Here is a 25,904-nt window from a genome sequence, read left to right as displayed (position 1 = left end):
AAAACAACAAAATTACACAATAACCACAGTAATAAACTTTAACGAAAGTATAGATGTATTGTACTGAAAATAACAGTATATCATCAGTGTTTAGAAACAAGAAGCAAATCAAAGAACAGGGATACAAAGTACACACAACAATCAGTTTACCGATTAAAAATGTTTGTTGCATGCTAGAAATTAATATTAATATTAATAAATGATAATATAATATTAAAACTATTTTTGATGTTTATATAAAATGGGAATCTCTCAAACTTTTAGTAGAAAGAGACAATCTTTCTAATTCAGGTTAGGCTGATGTAAAAGGACTTCTCAACAAGTTGTGAAATCCTCATTCTCAGAGAGATTCTCATTTTATGTAAACATCAAAAATAGTTTCTATATTATTATTTATTAATAATTTCTAGCATGCAGCAACCATTTTCAATTGGCAAACTGATTGCTGTGTGTATCTTGTATTACTGTTCTTTGATTTGCTTGTTGTTTCTACACATTGATGACGTACTGTCATTTTCAGTACAAAATATCTGCACTTTCATTAAAGTTTATTACTGTTGTTATCATGTCATTAAGGTATAGATTGAATAACTATGGACCAAGGACTGATCTTTGTGGTGCGCCACTGGTTACCTTAAATCTTGCAGACGCACATTTCTCCCCCATATGCCACTTTTTGGTACCTATCAGTTAGCCATCCTCTTATCTATGCCAAAATTTTATAATCCAATCCCATATTCTCCAATTTCTGCAACAGTGTTCTATGTTGTATTCTGTCAAAAGCCTTAGCAAAATCCAAAAGTATCATGGTGTATCCATTCCCCTTTGTCTAACTTAATGGTAACATTATAATAGAATGTGAGCAAATTGCTCAAACATGATTTTCCCTTAATAAACCCATGATGTTCATTGCAAAGTATAAATTCTCTGTCAACTAATTTTGTATGTGAGCCCTAATCAACTTTTCCAAAATCTTCACCACTCACTCCAGAGATATTAATAAATTGTTTTGTGACTAATTCAAATTTTCAGTTGGTATACTTTTCATTCATACATGGAAACACATTTTATCCCCCCCCCCACTAAGAATTTCTTCTTGGTAACATTAAAGAATTTAACCTCAACTTAGTTACAAATGAGGATATCTGACAGTCTGAAAGGAATATATGAGAATATGGAATGTATTTTAGTGAAAGACTCAATCTAGAGCATATTTCATTGGAAATTCTTGGATAGGGCTATTGACATGACTGACAGCAATGGTAATCACGTTAAATGAGATTATCAACATGATAAAGATGTGTATTTTATTATTAAGACACATCTGATTTCTTTTTGACTTGCCTATCCACATATTAAGAACAGCTTTAGACTATGCAACTTTGAGAAGCACTGCTTATGATATAAATATAAATGGGAAAAGGTTTAGTAGTATTAGTATTAGTAAAATGACAAATATTTAATACTAGGTATAATAGCAGAAATTTTTATTAAAACCTTTTTGTGAATTCTCAGTAATATTTTTTTCCCAAACTCTCTTAAAATATATATATTTAAAAGAATATGCAAGTAAAATCCTTTCTTGAAAGCTACCTATTTAATAACAGAATATTTATACTTTACAATAATAAGTGCTTCACTGGATTTTTTGGCATGCATACATATGATACATACACACATTTCTAAGTTTTAAAACCTTTTCAATTTATAAAAGTATTCCTTCTCTGCAAATTTACTGATCACTGTGCATTTAAGTCCTTTTCTCTAGCTCAGAAAAATTTGGTTTATTGGCTTAAAAATGTTAAATATCAAGTTACTAAAGATAATATAAGTAACTTATGAAATATATGTGTGAAGAAAAAGTAATATCTTTGGTGCTACATAAACAGTCTGTTATTTTCTCAGTTGCAATTTGATCTTCTTTTTTTTTTTAATTTTTATATCTGTCATGATTGAAATCTGCTTACTTTAACTATTTAATTTTTCTAAATATCAAAGTGCAAATATATAAAATTATTAAATGCTCAGGATATACTAAAACACATTAAAACACAAATGACCTGCAGTAATTTCAAAAATAAACAGTGACTAAGGAAGAAAAAACAAGCATCATTATTTTTTAAAGAGTTAACAATAACAACAACAACAAAATATTCAGAAAGAATATTCATTCTTTAAACTAAAGAAATCAACTACTATTCTTATTAAAGGAAATGAGAGAGAGAGAGAGAGAGAGCACATCATATCACACAAATTAGACAAAAGTTATACATAAAAATGAATTAATAGATATCGGAAAGTATTAATCTTTATGACAGAGACAAAAGCATATCTGAATCATAATATTAGATTTTAAAAATTTTTGGTTTATGAGGCAAGACAACATATTGTGTTGTAGAAATCCCTTCTCACAAATACAGAAGGACATGGCTAAACAGCATCATATCAGTATCACATTATACTTATTGTGGCAAAACTTACTATACAGTCTTCAATATAACAATATCACAAATCATTATTTCAGTTCTAAAATAGATTGCAGTATACAAACTGTACATTTCAACACAAAATTACCATACATTACAAATGACCATCACTTTTCACTCTGTGTTATAGCAATTTTTTTTCAGCTTCAGAATTTGTTTTATCAATACTTCTACAAAGCAATTTAAGAATTATAAAAGCTATGCATTTTTATTTAATTATATCATATCATCATCTAAAATATTTGAAATTTATTAAGGTTTTCGTTTAAGTTTCTGCAAGACTTGTGATTTAATAATTCTGGAGCTGTAACAAACATTTGCCATACACAAAGTAGAGAATCTATCTAAGAAAAGCACCAAATGACAAGTCTAGCAAAAATGTTGCCAGACAAGAAAAGGATAAAAGACAATAAGCCAAAGATATGGGTTATTCTCTTTTCACCTATTTATTTTATTTTCCCCTTCCCCCCAAAAATGATTGATGATGATGATGATAGCTACTTCACATTCTACAGCCAAAATATGAAAGTGATCACTGACAATTATGAAGGTCACAGACCTTGTTTATGAAGCATATTCACTAGATATAGGCATATTTTCTTGGAAAACTTGGTAAGCTTGCATTTACTGGCCACTGTGCAGCTTAATCCACTGCAACAGCAAATCACAGCCATGAGATAACAAAAATAATCACAGACACTTCCCAACTTCTTTTATATCCTGACTTCATTCAAAATTTTGGCGGAGCAAACAAATGTGGTTTAACCACGCAAGTCTAGAGAGTTCAATAACATCACATATTGCACACTAACAATATCTCACTGCAGTAATCACAGGAGGCCTTTTGTTTAGCATGTGCCTCGAGACCTTTCAGCCAACATTTAAAAGGGATTAATGCCTGTTTTGAGGTTGAAACACTGCAAGGATATTTTGATGAAAAAAATAATTAAAGACATGTACAGATATAATTTTGCCTAAATTATTAAGAAAAATTAGGAAAAAACAAAATAATTATAAAACTACACCGGGGCACTGCAGCAAGAGTTTATCACAAGTTTAATATATTTCAATATAATAGTCAGTCAGTCTTCATTAGGCTGGTTGGAGATGATGGTTCTTGCTTTATTCCTTTTTGTGAAAAGGCAAGTAAGGCTTTGAGACTATTTTCGGATCCATTATTTACCTCTCCATCCTCACAATCCTCCAGCCTCTCAGTTCCATCACTGTTTTCACCCACAAAAGCACTAGCACCAGACTTTGCATTTGTCATCATTCCATTGGAACAAGAGGCATCATCACTGTCCAATGGTCCACTGAAAGAAACTGGACTATGACCATTTTGAACTAATATTTGAGTTTGGGTAGTTCTGGAATTTGATGTGTTTGTGGTAACAGGTATAGCACCTGTAGCTACTGCAGTAGACACCATATAATCACTATCGAGTCTAGGTGGACGACCACGTGGTCGACCTTCTGGCTTGGTTGGTGGAATCTGAATATCTCCCTCTTCTTTTATCTGATTTGCCAACTCCTTGACTACTCGTAATCCTTCATCCATTAATGTTTCTTGGACCAGCTGCCTGGTAATGTGAGCATTAGTTTTCTTACCTGATACATATTTCATACTGTTATATATGTCAGATGCTTGTACAGACTGATTGGATTCATGTAAAGGCGAGTCATTAGGGTCATGGCTCAGACTTGGTGATGATGCATTACTGTACACAGAAAACTGAGAATCTATAAACAAAAAAGAATCATCAGAACATTTTAATTAACAACCGAGTAACAGATGCTATTAAATATTATAATATATCTGCACACATTTATATGAGCAAATTATTACTTTTTCATTAAGAGAAGCCTTTTTTTTTTGTAAATTTCTATTTCAAAAAAGACAATTTCAAACATGGCATGGAGATGAATTTTGAATATGCATATTTTAATAGGTTAAAAAAAGCAATGCAATGATAGGTGTCGATTAATATATGAATAATATCTATATATTCATTTGTAAAACTGCTCTTATGATAAGGACTTAGAAAGGATGTGGAAAAACAGGGAAATAAGAAGTGATGGATTGAAACAGAAGTTTAGTATTAAGAATGTGGAAGTGAGTGAAGTGGCTGCTGTAAATGTGAAAGTGAATGTAGTCAAAAGTGAATTCATGTACAGCCTGATGCTGAATGAGAATCAAATAAGATGTGGATACTTTGGAAAAGAAGAATGGGGAGGGAGCAGGAAAGTTGAGTTCTACCTCCCAAGTCATTAAGGCACAAGAGATAAGTGAAATTATGTCAAGCTGTATGCAAGTCCAGGAATGGTTTATTTGTGCCTATTTACTAATGGGACTAAAGGAAAGGAGGAATTTATAGTGTTGATTAGAACAGCTTGTTTTCAAAAATCATTGGTCTACTTTGTTTCAGAATTACAACCAAAGAAGCTAGGGCTATGAGGCCAGTGTATCATCTACTAATTAGTATATTATATTCTTCTATTAGGAGCATATACATGCTCCTAATAGCAGATGTGAAGAAATGCATTCATAGAATTTACATTCTTTACTGAACAAAAGAAATAACAAAAAAAATCCTATAGTATTATGCCAAACTAGAGAAATTCAAATAAAAAAAATACAACTACACTGTTACAATTTCCTGTCAGTACAAATGGACAGGAAATTGTTGCAATTAACTATCACTTGGAGTGTGCATACGCATCTTCATATCAGCATACACTCAACTGAAGTGGGGTTGATGGCTGAAGGATGGAACCCCTAATTTGAATATTACTTTTTAAAAGAAAATAGACCACATTACCTGTGTCATCAGTATCAATTTTATCTCCTTCAGAGCATGATGATCTTTGGCCATAAGATTTGTAGCCAGCACAATACCTGGAATAGAAAAATTAAAAACAGTCAACAAGAAAATTAAAATGCAAATACTTCATAAATTTTCTATTAATACAATCTAAGAATATGTGATGTATCTACATTACTTTGTATATGATTAATAATTCTTCAGAATACACTAAATCAAATCAATTAGTCTAATCTGTACTACTCTGTAGTAGTTCTATTTTTTTTTTTAATGCTCTGAGTTTAATGCTCTAAAACTAAGTTTCATGGTTTTTTATTTTAAGATAATGATCATACAATACTTTTAATACTTTTTTAGAAACCTTTCCTCCTTTTAAATTTTTAACTTCACTAATGCTGATTACATAACTATAACTTCCTTTATTTATTTAAATTTTTTCATGTGGATCCTGCATACAAAGGTTGTAAACCTATTGTACATTAATACCATTAAATTGTCTCTAGAGCAAGATTTCTAGAGTATTTAATCCTCAGCTTGGCCAAGGATTAAACACTCTGAAACCCTTGCTCTAGAGACCAAATGTGGAACTTCAGACCACTTCAGTACTCCAAATATGCAGGTGAGGAGCTCACAATGGGCAATGAAAATCCATCATCATCATCATCATCAAATTCCTGCCATGTACCCTCAAGGGGTGTACAGGATATGACAGTACTACATGAAAAAATTACATCATTACTAACTTCCTATCTACAATTTTCCTCCAAATCAGTCTGTTACTTGTCAAGACTCCATCATTATCAGATCTTATATTTCTATCGTCTAAGGCACTTTGTACCGTATCAATCCACCTATATCTCGGTCTTCCTCTGGGTCGTTTTCCTGCCAACCTGGCAGAGAACACTTGTTTTGCTAATCTTTCCTCTCCCATTCTATTTAAGTGACCATACCATCTGAGATTAGCTCTGCTAACGCATTCCTGGATGCTGACAATGTCAAGTTCTTTCCTAATATCCTCATTTTTAATATGATATTGCCATTGATGCCATCTGTTCACGCCTCTAATCTTTCTCAGGACTCTCATATCGGCGGTCTCTAGTCTTTGGTCAAGTGTTTTACTTCTGACCCAGCTCTCAGATCCATAAGTTAAAATTGGTTTGAACACAGTCTTGTATACAGCTAATTTAGTGTTCCGACTAATTTCTTTCTTATTCCATATGAATTTATTCAATTGACTTCCCACGATACCAGCTTTGCTGATTCTGTTGTCTATTTCTATATTTAGTTTACCATCTTCAGTAAAAATTGTGCCTAAGTAGCTGAAATGTTTTACTTGTTCCACAGGTTCTCCATTCACAACACAGTTGACATTTTCAATGATTCTGCCTATTTTCATTGTCTTTGTCTTTTTATTGCTGACCTTCATACCATATCTATTACAACAGCTATTCAATTTAGTCAGAGAATCTTGCAGACTTGTAGCGGATTTATTTAGAAGTATAACATCATCCGCATAAAGCAAAGAGCTGACATTAACATCTCCAATTTTGATATCAGGTTTAATACCACATTCCTTCATAATGTGATCCATATAGATAATGAATAACAGAGGGGATAATGTACATCCTTGTCTCACACCAGATTTAACATTAAACCATCTTCCTGTACTTCCTTCAATTCTAACTGCTGACTCACAACTCAAATAAAGACTAAGTATTGCTTGATATAATGCCCCATTGACACCATATAACTGCAGCGTATTGAATAGCTTCTCTCTTGGCACCTTGTCATATGCCTTTTCCAAATCGACAAAACTTAAATACAGATCTTTGTTATATTCCCATGCTTTCTCGACTATTTGTCGTAAAGTGAAGATCTGATCCTGACAGCCTCTATTTGGCCTGAATCCAGCTTGTTCTTCACCAAGCTTTTCTTCCACAATTCTTCTCAACCGTTTCTCAAGTATACTTGCATAGATCTTGCCAGGAACACTCAGTAGAGAAATACCTCTGTAATTCTCACATTCAGTTTTATTTCCCTTTTTATATATGGGTACTATGAGAGCTCTACTCCAATCATCGGGAATTCTTCCCTCTGTCCAGGCTTTCTGAACTATGCAGTGCAGCCACTGTAAGACTCTTATACCACCATACTTCAGCATTTCTGGTCGAATATCATCTACTCCTGCTGCCTTTCCACATTTCAAGTCTTTGATGGCTTTTTCTACTTCAAGTATGGATATGTATTCCTGACTGCACGCCTGGTCAGTGTTTTTTATTACTGTGCTGTCATCCCTGCTTGTTTCATTTAGCAGTTTTTCAAAGTAATTACTCCATACTTCAAGGATATCTTTTTCTCCTGTTTTCATTTCACCTTTATCATCTCTAATTCCTTTTACAGCACTCTTTCCTCCATTCCTAAGCTTCTTCAACAACCTCCAGAATATTTTGCCACCTTCTTGATATTTATTTTCTATATTCTTGCCAAAGTCCTCCCATGACTTTTGTTTAGCTAGTTTTACACACTGTTTAGCTTTCTTACATTTGTCTCTGTATTCTGTAAGAGTAAAAGCTGACTTATTTGCTAGGAACTTTTGATATGCTTTCTTCTTTTCCTTCACTGCCTCTTTAACTTCCTGTGTCCACCAGGGAGTTCTGATTTTTTTATCCTTGCACACAACCTCACCACATGCCTCTCTGGCAGAATCAATCAATGTTTCCTTCAGAGTTTGCCACTGAATCTCCAAGGTTTGATTCCTGTTCTCAAACTCTTTCATTTTCTTTTCAATAATATTTCTGTATTTTAGTCTACAGTTCACATCTGAGAGCTGCTCAACTTTTATTCGCTTTAAAACTTTCTTACATGTTATTCTTTTCAATATGAAATTCAATTTTATCCTGCTCAAGACTAAATAGTGATCACTTCCAATTTCAAATCCTCTGTACACTCTGGTGTCCTGCACCAGGGAGAAAACATCACTATCAACAATAACATAGTCAATGAGACTTTTCTTATTCCTAGCCTCTTCTCTCCATGTGAATTTGTGCACATTTTTATGTTGGAACATGGTGTTAGTAATAACCAGTCCATGTCCTGAGCAGAAATCCAACAGATATTTGCCATTATTATTAGCTTTGCTCTTTTCTCCAAATTTTCCCAAAATATTTTTGTATGTCTCACAATCATTTCCTACTCTACTATTTAGATCCCCAACAAGGACCAACTTTTCCTTTTTCATTGTGTCAGTTGCTTTTTCTAAAGCCTCAAAAAATTCCTCCACTTCTACCTTAGTAGAACCTTCTGTGGGACCATAGGCACAAATAAGTCTCATTGTCCAGTTCCCCATTCTCATATTTGCCCACATTACTCTACTTGAGACTGACTGCCATTCAAGAAGATTAGCCTCGTATTTTGTGTTGAATACTATGGCTACTCCTTCTTTTCCTTGATTGTCATTGCCTGAATATAACATTTTGTATTTATTGCTCAGAAAGATCTCACCAGTTTTGGTCTTTTTTGTTTCAGTCACCCCTATTATGTCGATCTGGTACTTATCTAATTCCTCAGCTAGCTCCATTTCTTTGCCATTCAGGCTTCTTACGTTGATAGTACCGATCTTTAACTCTGGTGATGTTGAGTTGGGGTTTGTTTTCAGATTTGTTCCAGTAGCTGACTTTTCGCTGTTTGCCCTGGTTCCCTGGCGAAAACAACGGGGGCCTTGTTTAACCGGGCGACGCCCCAGCCGGCATGAAATTTTGTCATGTTGTACCATCATTTTTTATTTTCGTTTAACCAATAAGAATACAATTTGGTCGGCTAAATCCCAAATTGCCAGCCCATCCTCGTTCGTTCAGTATCAAAGTAGATACCCAACAGGGTGCACCACGAGAAGGTGAGGATTGGACATTAGGTCAGAAGCCCTGGTCGGTTCTCCGCATTCCTTTAAAGGCTATGTGGAGGTCTCCTCTCAGTTATACAGCTTTGACCCTTAAGCACCCCGCAATGAAAATCCTCCACTTAAAAATACCCACAACCTATTGGTTGGAGAATAAAGATGCTATTCACAGTCAACCAAGTGAGCAAATTTAACTATGTAACTATGCTATTTAATTTAAAGAAAGCACTGAAATTTTCTGGATAAAAGTTTTAGCCTTAGATTTATTTATTTATCTATTATATTTATTTATAGCTGTTAATTCACTTATTAAATAATAAGTGAATTAACAGCTCAGTGCAAATAACCAGAAATACAAATCAAATATTAAAAAAAAAAAAAAATAATAATAATAAAAACTATGTTGGGATGCTTGGTCACAAATTGTGCTGCAATTGTGTATCGGTTAGAAACAAGTGTCCTTCAGTGGTATTATTGTTTAGAACTGTGTTGTATATATTGTGTTTTCACTGCCGTTTGTTTCACTATATCAACGTGTAAAGATGGCGTCCAACAAGAAACGTACGTCAGCGGCGCGCAGGACTTCTACTACTACAAGAAAGGCCGGCTCAGCGTTGGATTTTTCGCAATGGATGCGTTGCGGAAACTGCTATATGTATGCACCGAAAAATGTGAAGGATCTGTGGTCGGTCTGGCAAAATGAAAAGAACGAAAATGTCGACGTATGTGAGAAGTGTCGGGATAGGCTGGAGCGTTTAGGAATGGAAGCTGACATCGGGACCGTAGCGGAAGAACTTCGGCGGGAGTTTATGAAAATGAAAAATGACCTTCATCTTCTTCATGAGGAAGTGGAAGTGATTGGTAAGGAGATACTGGAAGTTAAAGCGGAGTTTAATGTGTTAAACAGAGAAATTAGGACTATAGAGATTACTTTAGCTGAAGTAACTAGAACAGGATTACATATGGGTGAGTCTTTGGTGAATGATTCAGTAATAAATAGTATGGGAGTGATTGTGAGTCAATATAATAAAACCACAAGTGGCCTAGAAGAAATGAGATGTAGTGAGAGTGGGGGGGTAAGTAATAGAGAGTTGAGTAATGAAGCTGGGAGAGTCATGCTGAATAGTGTAGAGAATGAGTCCATGAGTGTGGACTTGAATGAAGTTAAGAGTAGTAAAATATATGGTGATTCTATGATTAAGGGTATGGAGAGTGGTATGCATGAGGAGTGCTTGGCTGATGGGACAATAGAAAGAGTGGCTTTAGCAATAAAGAGAGGGCATGAAGCAGACAAGATGATAGTTATGGTGGGTACGAATGACCTGAGAGGTAGTATAAATCGGGTAGGAAAAGATTTAAGAACATTATTAGATATTGTGAAGAGGAAAAGTGTCAATGGGAGAATAGTGTGTGTGCTGCCTCGTTTTGACAATTACGAGTTAAGTAGACGAGCAATGATAATGAATGATATGATTGCAAGAATGTGCAGAAAAAGAGGTCTGGAGTTTGTTGATGTTTGGAGTGTGTTTGAAGGAAAAAGGCAGTTGTATGCTAGAGATGGACTGCATCTTAACATGGAAGGACATAAGCGATTGAAGAAGTTATTGTTTTCTGAACAGGTTGAAGTTATTGGGCAGGGAAACTAATATTGAAAAGGTTGAGTGTAAGAGAGAGAAACTTTAGCACTGATTGTGTATTTATTGATCCTTATAGGCTGAATAAATTGCAGAAGAGAGGGGATAAAAATCGGCATAGGACTACGGTAGTTAATGACTTATATATCAGTTCTACAGCCGGTACAAGATCTAGAGGGAATCTGCAATTTTTGTATACCAATGCTAGAAGCATTCGAAATAAGAGAGAAGAATTTTTGGCATTAGTCAGTGAAACCTCACCAAAAGTTGTAGGCATTAGTGAAACTTGGCTGTCAGCAGAAGATGTGGTCACTGGAATTGAATGTGATGGGTACACTATTTTCAGGGAGGATAGAGAAGATAGAACAGGGGGAGGAGTACTGTTGATGATAGCTGATGTGTTGCAGCCAAAGAAAGTAGTATATCATGATGATAGACATGTGAATAAGAGTTCATTTGAGGCAGTCTGGTGCGAAATAGCGACCAACGCAACCAAATATACAGTTGAATGCTGCTATAGGCCAGGGAGTACGGGGGGAGATATTGAATTCATGCATCAGCAACTTAGTGCAATGAGTGAAGGCTTGGTGATTATTATGGGGAATTTTAATTACGGTGATATCAATTGGAAGGAGGAAATATCACGTAGCAAAAAGGAAATGGAATTCATACATCTTCTACGAGATAATTACTTGAAACAGCACGTAACTGAAGGGACACGTGGTGTGAGAGTGTTGGACCTGGTTATTGGTTCAGAGGTTATATGCATAAGTAAGGTGTCCTCGTTACCTCCAGTTGGTGAAAGCGATCATGTGGTATTGACTTGGGAGGTTGCAAAATCTGTGGATTTTTCTATTAAGAAGGGGTATGTACGGAACTACAGGTTAGGCAATTATAACAAGCTTCGGAGTGAGCTTGCAGCCATCCCATGGCAGAACATATTGCAAGGGAAAGATGTTAGCAGTGCTTGGGATAAAATCAGCGGGTATCTGAGGAAAGCAATATCAGATTGTGTCCCCATGGTTAGGAGGTCAAACAAGGCAGGCATTAGATGGATGAGCAGTAGTATCAAGCTTGAACTGCAAAAAAAGAAAATGTTATGGAGAATTTACAAGGAGAAAGGCGATCAGGACACCCATGAGCAGTACAAGGCTCAAGCTAGGAAAGTTACCAGCATAGTAAGAAAAGCTAAATCAGATTATGAGAAGACCTTAGCCAAAGAGATCAAGGGTAATCCCAAAGAGTTCTTCCGCTATGTGGCAAGTAAGAGGAAGAATGACTTCGGAAGGATAACCTTAGTGGGTGCTGATGGTATTGAGGTGACAAAATCAGATGTAATAGTCGAGTTACTGAGTGATCACTTTTCAAAAGTCTATCACCCAAGTGAGGATATCTCTATACCTACAGCAATACCTAATGTGAGAATTGAAGCTAAAGAATCAGAGGTATTAAATATATTGCAAAACTTAAATGCAAACACTGCGGTAGGCTTAGATGGAATATCAGCTCGGGTGTTGCGTGAATGTGCAAATGAATTGTCAACCCCTCTCACCTGGATATTTAACTTAAGTTTGAACTCTGGTATGGTCCCTAGGGAGTGGAAGTTAGGCAAAGTGGTTCCTTTGCATAAGGGTGGCTCTAAAACTGCGGTATTGAATTACAGACCAATCACCATCTCAGGAGTAGTGGTAAAAGTATTGGAAAAGTTGGTTAAAGACAAAATTCAAGAATGGGTGGATCAGGATATGATACTCTATAGAGGCCAACATGGTTTTGTTAAAGGTAGATCCTGCCTTAGCAATCTATTAACTATTCATAATAGAATAACATCTGAGTTGGACAAAGGAACTGGCTACACAGTGGTACTTCTGGATTTTGCTAAGGCTTTTGACAGGATACCCCATAGAACACTGTTACGCAAATTGGAGCAGATGGGAATGGATATTAAATTGGTGATATGGATAGGAGAATGGCTCAGGGAGAGATACCATAAGGTGGTGTATGGAGGAGCCGAGTCCAGAATGAGGCAGGTGACCAGTGGTGTGCCTCAGGGCTCTGTGCTTGGGCCAATGTTGTTTAATTTGTATATAAATGATATAGGAAACGGCTTAAAGGGAGATATTCAGTTGTTTGCTGATGATGCAAAGTTGTGTAGTGCAATAAAAAATCAAGCTGATGTTGAAAGTTTGCAGGAGGATTTAAATAAGCTGGTAAAATGGGCAAAAGAAAATGGATGTCAGTTCAATGTGGAAAAGTGTAAAGTCATGCATTTTGGGATTAAAAGATTACCAGCTGTGTACTACATCGATGGAAAGGTACTCCAAGAGATTGATGAGGCTAGGGACTTAGGGGTATTGGTAGATAGGGAGATGAAGTTCAGAGGACACATTGCTAAGGTGTCCAAGATTGCACATAGGATTACTTGGTTGTTGAGGAACACACTGACATCCAGAGATAAAGAGGTTATTATTCCCCTTTATAAAGCATTGATACTTCCACATTTGGATTACTGTGCTCAGGTCTGGTCACCTGGATTCCTTGGAGATGAGGAGGCTGTGGAGAGGGTTCAGAGAAGAGTGACCAAGTTGGTGAGTGATATAAAAAATGCTCCCTACATTGATAGATTGAGAGCTTGTGGATTGCAGAGATTGGTTGATAGGCGAAGAAGAGGGGATATGATAGAAACATTCAAATTACTAAAAGGTTTTTATAGGATTGATGCAGGGGAAATGTTTCAGCTGTGTGAATGTGATGGAAGAACAAGAGGTCATCTCTGGAAATTAAAGAAGAGTGTGGTTAACAAAGGTGTCAGAACAAGGTTTTTTGCCTGGAGGGTGGTGAATGAGTGGAATTCATTGCCTGACTTAGTTGTGAGCTCTTCGTCTGTAAATGAATTCAAGAAGAGATATGACAGATATTGTTTTGCTAGTTTGGGTCTCCCGCGATGAGTCTACTGACTCCATGGAGATACCCGTAATAATAATAATAATAATAATAATAATAATAATTAAAAGTTGAACCTACATGACAGAAAGGTGAAGATTGCACACAGTCAGAAATGCCCAGCAAATTCTTTGCATTCCTTACAAGTAATGTGTGAGATTCCCTCTAATTATTAGGGTAAGGATGTCCCATCACTAGATATCTATCCACATGGATATTACTGAACAAATGAGGACAGGCTGACATTTTTGGACTTAGCGGACTAAACTGTATTCTATATTGACTAAAATGCCATATACATTATCATGATACAACAGAATCAGATATGCTTGCTGATTGAGAAACTGTTAGTTATATAAAAATCCTTGCTGTTCTGTTTTCATCAAGAAACTATAATGAATAGTGAAGTAATTTTTTTTAAATGTGTATCCCATCTATGAATATCGTAAACTTTAGAGTACAGTAAACTAAGCATTAGATAATCTGAAAACACTTACACACCAAATGTGCAACTTTTTTTTCTTTTCAAGTCATTACAGGCTTCTAATAGGCAGGTAGTGATCTCCCACCATACAGTGAAAATCATCTGCCACATTTTTTTTTTTTTTTAAATGTGACTCCTGTTCAAGGAAGGTTGTAAACATAAAGTACATTAAAACCATTAGGACAGGCTATGAGATTTAAATTTGTACTTTAGCTATATATATATCTTTTTATTAAAAAATAATTATACTGACTAGGAACACCGAGAAAGGTATGATAAAAACTTTAATAAAAACACAACTAGTTTTGTCAGAATGCCGACTTCTTCAGGTGTATAAATAATTACAAAAAACTGGAAAAAATAGCAAGTTAAAAAATCTGAAGAAGTCAGCGTTCCGATGAAACTAGTCATGTTTTATTAAAGTTTTTATCATACCTTTCTCGATGTTCCTAGTCAGTATAATTATTTTTTAAAATGTCTACAAGCTGAGCGAATAGAAGCTATAATATATATATATATATATATTTTTTTTTTTGCATAATCTAGAGGTCCTGCTCTAAACCAAATATTGAACTCTTTCAAGCCACTTCAGGTCTCCAATAAACAGGATAGTGGTCCAACACTGGCCAATGAAATTCATCTTCCACCTTTCATCTCCAAGATATTCAAAAACATCCATGCCCACTATGGAATCTGAAAACTTCTATGTTTAGTGTGAGATTCAAACCCATAGCATGTTAATGGAAAGTGGACACATTATCCACTCAGCCAAGTATGCTGCCATATACCTAGAATAATTTAAACAAAATTGAAGATAGACACCAACAGAAAAGAGATGGATCTAGCAAAAAGAAGAATTGAAATACTGCAGTGTAATTGTGTTTCTGAGACAAAGAAGAAGATGAAATAACTGAGACATTTCTACATAATAACTATCAGATGATTTTTTCAGGCACTTCAGATCAGAGAAAGTAGCTATAGTATTCAGCACAACACATGATAAACTTCTTGAATAGGAGTCTATTTCAAGTAGGGTAATGTGGCAAATTTCAAATTTCATGGTAAATTAGACAATGAAACTTTCAGTGGCTCGAATACCATGTTCTAACATAAAAATGTGCATAAATTCACATAGAGAAACAAAACACAAAACAAGAGAAATCTTTATTTACGATGTTAGTGTTGATAGTGATGCATATGATAGGATATTGTCTGGTTAAACAAGGTCATCACTGTTTTTGCCAGGGAACCAGGGTGAACAGTGAAAAGTCAGCTACTGGAACAAGCTCCAATCTAGAAGAAAAAGCAGAATAAATTTAATGTCAGGAGAACTGAAGACAGGAACCATCAGTATAAGGAGTATTAATGGAAAGAAAATCGAACAAGAAGAACTGGAAAAGTACCATGTGGACATAACTGACATTACTGAGACAAAGAAGACAAAAACAGGTGAGATCTTACTAAATAGCAAGTATAGCGAGAATGTTATATTCAGGTAATAATGATCAAGGAAAGGAAGGGGTAGTGATAGCATTCAACACCAAACATGAAGATAAACTTCTTGATTGGAAATCAGTTTCAAGTAGAGTGATGAGGGCAATGAAACTTATTTGTATCTATGGTCCCATGCAGAAAGTTTTCCTAAGGAAGAAGTAGAAGAATTTTTCAAGTCATTAGAACAGGCAGCTGACATAGAGAAAATAGAACAAGTGGTCCTTGCTGGAGTTCTAAACAGCAGAGTAGGAAATGAATCCCACCAGGCACTTAGGAACGTTTGGGAAAAATTTTGAGAAAAGGGCAAAACTAATAAGACTGGTAAGTATTTGCTGGATTTTTGTTCAGGACATGGACTAGTCATTACTAACACCATGTTCCAACATAACGATGTGCACAAGGCCACGTTGAGAGAGACACAAGAAATATAAAAAGCCTCATTGACTATGTCATTGTTGATAGTGATATCTTCATGGTGGTTCAAGATATGAGTGTACAGAGGATTTGAAATTGGAAGTGACCATTATTTAGTGCTAAGCAGAATAAAAATGGATATTATATTGAAAAGAACAGTATGTAAGAAAGTTTTAAAAAGAATTAAAGTTGAGCAACTTTTACACGTAAGCTGTAGACTCGACCATACAAACATTATTGAAGAAAATCTGAAGCAGTTGGTAAACAAAAACCAAACCTTGGTGTCACAGTTGCAAACTCTGAAGGAGAAGACATTGATTGATTCAGCTAGGGAAATATGTGGTGAAGTTGTCTGTAAGGATAGAAAAATAAGATCTTCAATGGCAGACACAGGAAATTAAACAGTTCTGGAAAAGAAGAAAGCATACCAAAAGTTCTTAACAAATAAGTCAGCATATTCCCTAAAAGAATACAGAGAAAAATGTAAGATAGCTCAGCTATGTGGAAAAATAGCTAAATAAAAGGCATGGGAAGACTTCTGCAAGAATATAGAAAATAAATATCAAGAAAGTGGCAAAATGATATGAAGGCTATTGAAAAAGCTTAGAAATGGAGGATAGTACTGTAAAAGGAATCAAAGATGATAAAAGTGACATAAAAACTAAAGATAAGCACATCCTAGATGTCTGGAGTAATTACTTTTAAATATTGTTAAATGAAACAAGCAGTAACAGAACCATGGCTGAACATTTTCAGGGGAATGCAAAGAGGAATACATATCAATACTTGAACCAGAAAAAGCCATCAAAAACTTGAAATGTAGAAATGCAGCTGGAGTAGATGATATTCGACCAGAAATGCTTAAGTTTTGCAGTGGCTACATTGCATAATTCAGAGAATCTAGTCAGAAAGGTAAATTCCAGATGATTGGAGTAGAACTCTCATAGTTGCCATTAGGAAACGAAAATTGAATGTGACAATACAATTATAAAGGTATTTCTCTACTAAGTGTTCCAAGTGAAATTTATGCAAGCATTCTTTGAAAACAGACTGAGAAAAATTTTGGAAGAGAAACATGGAGAAGAATAAGCTGTTTTCAGGCCAAAGAGAGGTTGTCAAGATCAGATTTTCACTTTAATTCACACAGAGAAATTCTCAGAAATTCCCTTTAATTGTCAGGGCAACTTGTCATATACCTCGAAAAGGCATATGACAAGATGCCTAGTTGTCATATGCTAGAAAAGCTTTTCAAAACATTTATATACTCTATATATAGAACATTATAGAAAGCAGTACATTGTATATTTAAGTTGTAAGTCAGCAGTTAGAACTGAAGGAAATACAGTTAGATAGTTTGATGTAAAATCAGGGGTAAGACAAGAATGCACATTTTCTCCACTCTTATTCATCATCTATATAGATCATATTATGAAAGATAGTGGCATTATGCTTGTTATAAGAATTGGAGATGTCAAACTTAGCTCTTTGCTTTATGCAAATGATGATGATGTACTCCTAAACACATCTAGTGCTGTCTAGGATTCTCTAACTAAATTAAATAACATCTGTAGCAAATTTGCCATGAAAATCAGCAATAAAAAGACCAAAACTATGAAAATTGGCAGAAACATTGAACACATCAACTGCATTCTGAATGGAGAACCTATAGAACAAGTAAAATATTTCAGCTATTTAGGCACACTTTTTAGTGAATATGGCAAGTTAAATCTGGAAATAGATATCAGAATAAGTAAAGCTGGTATGGTGGTTAGCGAGCTGAATAAATTTATATGGAATAAGAGAGAATTAGCCAAAATACCAATTAGCAGTATACAAGACAGTGTTCAAACCTTCTTCCAGTTTAAAGTTATGGATCTGAGAGCTGGGTAAGAAATGAAGCACCTGATCAAAGACCAGCGATCACAGATATGAGGGTTCGGAGAAAAATTAGGAGAGTGAACAGATGGCATCAGTGGCAGAATCATATTAAAAATGAAGATATTAGAAAGCAAAAACTGTTAGGTATGACAATATCAGAGTGCTGACAAGTAATAGACTAATTTGGAGGAAAATTGTGGATAGGTGATTAATAATAATGTAAACTTAATCATATAGTGCTGTCATAGTATCCTGAACACCCCTTGAAGATATATATCAGGAAATTGCTGACGATGATGATGACTATGGACTTCCACATTCTCAGTGAACAAAGCTCTCTAATAACTCCAAACGCATTGAAGTGTAGCTAATCAGCATTAGATTAGTCCATCCATCAAATTCTAGTCCACCAATCTACAAATTCCACACCAATCCTTTTGCACAATCTGCACACTGATTCACTTGCCATTTCCCTCCTCAATTCGCTTGGCATGGCAGCAGACTTAGAATCGTCATGCTCTCACACTTCTTTTTCACTGCTTCCAATAACTCTTTCATATCTTCTCTTGTACAGTATTTTTTATCTTTTTTTTTTGACTGTCAAAACAATCAATTCTTTCACTTGAACCTTTTGCATCATGATAGCTCCACTAATATTATGAATTTTCATACAGGAAAACAAGATTTTTTTATGCTTTTAAGTAAGGCACCTATCACTGAAATACCACAAAAGATTTTCTTCTTATCTTCTCTTTTTCTTTTCTCTCTCTCCTTTATTCATGTGTTCTTGTTTTTTTACTTTGCAGATCTTGCTTTTTCTCTTCTCTTGATCGTTCAACCTTGCACTTTGTCTCCTGTGAAGGGCTCCATGTAAATTCACTATTTTTTTTCCCTCTTATTTTGCTATTCTGACCTTCCACCACCACTGCACATTCAACATTATTGCTGACACTAACATTTCTGGAACTTCTGTCAATATCCTCTGCTCTGCTCTGCTAGCATGTGTTTTATTCTCAAAACACTTACTACACATTCACTCACTAGTTTCACTTTGCTTCTGCAAATCCAACTTTCATGACAAATACATCTCACATATACTGCAATTAACAAAATCTCACATATTCAACTCATCCAACAACAAAGACATCTTGGCTACCATTGTTCTACCAGATTGGTGCCATACTGACAATATCCACTTTAATACAATATACAAGTTTTCTGAAATCTAAATAATTCAAACTATCACGCAGCCATATAAAACAAAAATACTACAATAATTTAACAACTTATTAATTAAAATAAAAAAAAATGACTTAACTTTCAGCAGTGTTCCAAACATACTCTTTTTTTGATGGAGCCTTGAACCCACTCCATCTTTATGTCTCCTTTATCACATGATCCTTTTGCAGTATTTTTTCTTCTATTTTTAAGCTTTTTCAACAGCCTCTGGAACATCTTGCCACCTTTATGATAGTCATCTTCAATCCCCTTATCAAGGTCTTCTGAGATATGTGTTTATCTACACTTATACACAGTTTAGTTTTTTTACATTTTTCTGTGTATTCTCTCAGGGCAACTACTGACTTACATGATTACAGCTTTAATATCCTTTCTTCTTTTCTGGAACTGTCAGTTGAACTTCAAGTCTTCTATGAAGTTCAAAATTTTTTATCCTTGTAAGCAAACATGCCTCCCTGAGTGAATCAGTTTTCTTTAGAGTTTGCCACTGAGTTACCAAGGTTTGGATCTTGTTTTCGAACCCTTTCATTTTTCTTGAATAATATTTGTATATTATTATTATTATCATTATTATTATGTGACACCTCCAGGGAATCCAAAGACTCATCGAGGGAGAGTGTGTCAACAGCATCGAACGATAACCCCTTCCAACTACTAACCATGCTCAAACTTGCTTAACTTTTTGCTGAGCCATTAGTAGCAGAGGCTCCACCAATCGACCAACCTTTGCTTTCAGGCTAAAGTTCACCTCTGAAAGCTGCTTAACTTTGATTTTTTTTAGAACTTTCCAACATATTTTGCTTTTAAATACAATATCCATTTTAATTCTGCTCCAAACTAAATGGTGATAACTTCCTATTTCACATTTCCTCCTATATGCTTGGATTCTAAACCAGTAAAGATATCCCTTTACTGGTTTAGGATCATTCTCTCCATGTGCATATCTTTATACTGGAACATGGTATATCAGTAATGACTAGTTAATGTTCTGAGCAAAAATCTTGCAGGTAATTACCATTATTATTAGCTTTGATCTTTTCTTCAAATTTTTCAAAAACATTATATCTCTGGTATTCATTTCCAGCTCTGGTGTTTATATCTCCAATAAGTACTAGCATTTGTTTCTTTCTCATGCTTGCTGCCTTCTCTAATGATGCAAAAAACTCCTCCACTTCATCCCTGGTGGAGCATTTGGCAAGATTATATAAATAAGTCTTACTGTCCAGTTCTCCATTTTGAAATTTGCTCATACCACACTACTTGATGCCTGCCATTCAAGACCTTTATCTTTTTTAGTGTTGAATGGCTCCAGTTATATTCTTTTTCCTGCCCACAATTGGCTGATTATAATAACTTATTATTTGTCAAAATCACCTCTATTTTAATGTTCTTCATTTTTGCCTAAAAGGTACTTCCCTAACTGATCTGCAAGTTCCAAATTTTCTGCTGATAGTTTTTTTTCTTATGTTGATAATCCTATCTTCATTTTCATTGACCATTTTCAATTCTGATATCAGGGTTAATTCTACTTTTTTCATAACATGACTAATAATTAATAACAGTGTAGAAAAATTTTGTATAGTAAGAGCAGGTTTTTTTTTTTGTTGCAATTTTAATACGTTTCATTATATACTTTACAATGCTTTTGAAATGCTACTTTACAGGTTGCCCCATACATGAAGAGTATTCAAAATCTTATATCTCTGACAGTTTTTTTTTTTAATGTGTTGCAAGGACATTAGTTTTATCCACAAAAATATCAGAAACTTAATGAATTCATAATTTATGTTTTTCAAATATGAAATTGTGATGTCATTAAAAATAACACGAATATTTCCTAATACATCTGTTAGTTGGTAAATTACTATGTTCTGCTTTTTTGTGATTCTATGCACAACTTTAAGCACAATAGCATGAGACAACCTTTTGAGGGAATTCTCATCTGATATACCATATTTTCCGGTGTATAAGACGCACTTTTTTACCTTAAAAATTCGTCTTAAAAATGGGGTGCGTCTTATATAATGAAGGTAAAGATTGTTTCCTCTTGTCATACGCACTCCCTTTTATGTTCCAAGATCTTTGTAGGTGGTTCACGTGAAGGTCATTCAATCAAACTGATGCGTGACCTTCACGTGACTTCTAGCACGTCACTGGCTAAGAATGGGGAGTCCCTATTCAAGTTTCATAATATCTTATCCGAGTAATCAGTTACCGATGTTTATCAGTATTGAGTTGACGTGTTGAGATATTTTGTGTTCAGTTTGATATTTCCCCGTAGAGTTTAGTGATGGCAAAAAACAGGCGACATTCACATACTTCAAGTTACAAATTGCAGGTTGTAAAATATGTGGAAGAACACAGGAATAGGGAAGCTGAAAGACATTTTGGACCACTGCCTACAGAGAAAAAATGATTAGAACTTGGAGTGGTCAGAAGGAGATTTTGTACAATTTGCGTAATGAAAAGCACGCAGAACGTGGAAAAATTGCGAAGTGGCCAGAACTAGAGACCGAAGTTTTGAAATGGGCGCAAGAAAATTGGCAAAATGGCATTGCCATTTCAACAAAAATGATTTGTACACATGTAGTCAAAGTAGCCTGTGAGGTTTTTTCCAGAAAATCGTATTAAATTTCTTGGGTGCGTCTTATACATAGGAGCGTCTTATACACCGGAAAATATGGTATATCTGCAACAAGGTCTTTACTAACAAAGTTCTACCCGAGTGCCAAAGTGTATATTAATATCTCACAAAGGACATTTCACATTTAAAAAGTGAAAACAAAGTAACACGAAAGCATGAGTTGGCTGCAATTCAGAATAAACATCTATGCTGTCTTTATTGCTTGAATTTCAGAGATGAATTTGCACTCTCAACAATTAAAATGACAATGTCAGTAAAGTGCACTAACATGCATTAAAACAATGCCTGCCTTGCCTAGTACTGCAGACACATAAAAAAAAGTCATAAAACTCATCCACATGTATGTTTTTTTTTTTTAGAAGCAGGTAAAACAGTTAGAAATGGCTACTCAAAACTTGTTGAAAGATTCAAACTGTAGAAAAATATATAACCTATAGGTTGTAGCTTTTAGTCCTGTTGAGGAATATTCTAAGGGAATCTTCAGCAATGTACAAAACAACTGTATATGCCCAATTTGGATGAAACTGACTGAACATTGCAAACTGTAGTGGAGGGGGGGGGATGGATCCTGTACAGCCTGGAAACAGAGTTACAGCAATAGAATTTGCACCCTAACAATTTAATTTTTAAAGTCAAGTAATGAGAATCTATACAGTACTTTCATTTGAAGACAAACAGTTCAGAAATCTTGGGAGTATAACAAGGGTCAGTATTTAAATTCTAGCTTAGATTCTGGAAAAGGCATAAGACAAGGTGCCAAGAGAAAAGTTGTTCAAAACACTACAGTCATATGATGTAAATGAGATATTATGTTGAGTAATACATAGTGAACTCTGATCCTGACAACCTGTTTGTCTGAACCCAGTTTGTTCTCCTCCAAGATTCACTTCTACAATTTTTCTTAGCTTTTTTCTCAAGTATGCTTGCAGAAATCTTACAAACACCCTGTAGAGAAATTTACAGGATGGTAGGAAAAAGAACCAGAGGAAGACCAAGATCTAGGTGGAGTGATACAGAAAAAAGTGCTTTAGAACAGGGGTCGGCAACTGGTGGCCTGCATGTGGCCCAAACATATATTTTTGGCAGCCCATAAAAGGTTGGCCATGCTTACATGGCATGTGGCCCATATGTTGAATTATTTAAATAATACATTTTATAATATGAACAATAAATTAAAAATAATTTTATACCTATACTTTGTGATATCGCCATGCGACTTGGCACGAGTCAACCGTGTAAGTCATAATGAGTAGAGATAATGAAGGCGACTTCATCTGACGACAACAGAGATTTTGGCACACTTTTGCAGTTGTGCTCCCTACCCCATCTTTTAATATAATTCAATAACATCAACTATTATTTTCAGAGGATATATATTTGTTCAAAATAATTTCAAAAATGGGTTCAAGAAAACTTGCAGATGAAGGAAGAAGGTTTAATGATGAATGGATAAATGATAAATACTTAATTCTAGTAGCAAGGCTTATACGTTGGTCATACATAACTGGTAATTAATTTACGGAATTAACAACGTATATAAAGTATATTAATATACTTTATATACGTTGTTAATTCCGTAAACTAATTACCAGATAAATACTTAAGTATTTTTTTCACTCACTATTTTCTCTTAATTAAACGCTTGTGGCTCGCAAGTCTGAAAAGGTTGCCGACCTCTGCTTTAGAAGACCAAAATATAAGTTCTGATAATGTTGGTGTCCTGACAAATAGCAGATTAATTTGGAATAAAATTGTTAATAGGAAGTTAGTAACGATGCCTTTTCATGTAGTATTGATAATGTATTCCCCTGGAGTGTGCATATCAGCAATTTGATAATGACAATGATAATGATAACTTTTTCTGCAAAATGCAATTTGATGACATTGTTGACAAAAAAAAAAAAATAAAAAAATCTGGCTAATAATGAGACTTTCCTCTTAAGAGATCAATATGACTATCATCAACAGCTACCACAGTGATGGTGGCTGTTGATGATGATGATGGTTTAATGCTATTAGCTACTTACTATTATTGGAAACATTGCACATAGCATGATTACAGAAAAAAATGTCAACTACATGTAAAAACATTCACTTAAACATACTGCTCAATTACATACCGTTCCAATCGTCGCAGTTGCTTGTTAAGCTCACTCTGTTCATTTAGAAACTGCATTTGTTGGGTGGCAATTTGCTCAAGTTGAATCTGAATTTGGTTTGCAGCTGTAAAGTTATTCATTTCACGAGTTTGCTGAAGTGCTGACTTCAGTTCTTGCTGCTGATTTCCCAATACCTTTAACTGCTCACCTATTGAATCTAATCGTTCCTAAACAGTAAATAAATACATTAATGTGTTACATTCTACATTCAAATTAGTTAATTCAGTATTTTAAATAAAAGTATCTAATGCAAAAAAAAAAAATATATATTCTATGTCAATGTTTCTCACTCTGGTTAACATTAATACTATGAAAAAGAAATTATATGAAAATTAATGCAATGCTATGCATAAGATGTACAGAATAGTATTTATTTAACTATATTACATATTTGCTGTTGCTTTTTTCTTCCCTCCAATTTTAAATAATGGATCTGAGAGCTGGGTTAGAATTAAAACACTTGATTGACATGAAAGACTAGAGACCATAGAAATTAAGGTTCTGAGAAAGAGGAGGTGAACAGATGGCATCAATGGCAGAATCATATTAAAAATGAGGGGAGGCTGCCCAAAGGTAGACTTAAGTTCAAGTCTCTAGTTGCTAACTGGAGGAACTTTTTCTAAGCCAATCTTCGACCGGTTCCCAAGTTAGTTGGATCTCTGGCATATGCAAGCAGGTTTTTTCCCTAAGAAACTCAGATTTTTCCTGTAAACTCAAGAAAATCGACCATTAGAACCCACATTATTTCAGACAGTAACACATCCTGTTAGGGTTAGGTTCCAAGATATGGCAGCACTTGTTTGCCCATCTCTTCATCAGTGGCAGCTTATAATTAGTGATAGTCATAGACCAGCTATCTCTGATTGGCTACAGGGAGATTGTACTGCCCGCTCAGTCTCCAAAAGCTAGATAGGGTTTAAAAGCTTCATCTACTCCCTACAAGGGAATAAAAAGCATTAGCTGATATTTTTTTTTTTAGGAAAGAACTTGACATTGTTAGAATTCAAGAATGTGTGGACATTGCTAATCTTAGATGTATGATCACTTAAAAGAATGCAAGAGAAGAAAGATTAGCAAAATAAGGATGGCAGGAAAAACATCCAGAGAAAGACAAAATTCAGATTCAACTTGAGCAATCTGATCTGATAATCTTAGTCCTGACAGATGATAGATTAATTTGGAGGCAAATTGTTGAAAGGAAGTTAATAATGATGTATCTTTTCATATAGTGCTATTATAATATCCTATACATTCTCTGAGGATAGATATCAGTTTGATGATGATATTAATTTTAGTCTGGTATTAGGCTTGATCTTCTAATCTAATTAATATTAATATATATAAGTGTATATATATATATATATATATATATATAGTTGCATGCCCATTTAGGCTGGGTGTGTTGTCGTGTGGCTTATGCAACCCGCTACGAAATTCACGTCAATTTGACCATATGATTGCATTTTTTTGATGCACAAAAGTTTTAAGAGTGCACAGCACATCAGCGCTCATCGTAATTGGTCCAATGCAATTAAACATAGGATAACTCTGAATACCTTAATTTATCAATTAATTGTAACCAAATCTGCATAGAGTGGGGAGAACAATGTGTTTGTTTTAAGATATATTACAAACAATAATGAAAGAGAATGCTATATTTGGTTGGTATATTTGAATTGCTCAAAGATGTAATATGGAAGAGGAGAACGAAGATTACTTCCTTCACTTAATATCATACAACTCCCCAAAAGCTCTGGAAGAAAATGGGACATTCAGTAGATTGTCAACACTGTTTTCCATTGTAAATATGGG

At 34.8% G+C, this 25,904-nt stretch overlaps 1 protein-coding gene across 3 annotated transcripts in view; it reads right to left on the bottom strand.

Moving 5' to 3' along the window:
• Positions 1–2,221: 2,221 nt before the first annotated feature.
• The window catches only part of LOC150100211 (uncharacterized), a 218,361-nt gene continuing 194,678 nt past the window's right edge, over positions 2,222–25,904 (bottom strand). For all 3 annotated transcript variants that reach the window (XM_090402440.1, XM_090402441.1, XM_090402442.1), the window contains 3 exons: positions 24,054–24,259; positions 5,306–5,382; positions 2,222–4,226 (listed from right to left, as the gene is read on the bottom strand). In XM_090402440.1, coding sequence (XP_090258566.1) covers positions 3,565–4,226; positions 5,306–5,382; positions 24,054–24,259 — 945 coding nt within the window. In that variant the 3' untranslated portion in view covers positions 2,222–3,564. The remainder of the gene's footprint in view (positions 4,227–5,305; positions 5,383–24,053; positions 24,260–25,904) is intronic.

Source organism: Typopeltis vanoorti, chromosome 13, assembly GCF_054136105.1.
Source record: "Typopeltis vanoorti isolate ZY-2024b chromosome 13, IOZ_Tvanoo_1.0, whole genome shotgun sequence".
NCBI lineage: Eukaryota > Metazoa > Arthropoda > Arachnida > Uropygi > Thelyphonidae > Typopeltis > Typopeltis vanoorti.
This window is presented reverse-complemented; position numbering and strand designations above follow the sequence as displayed.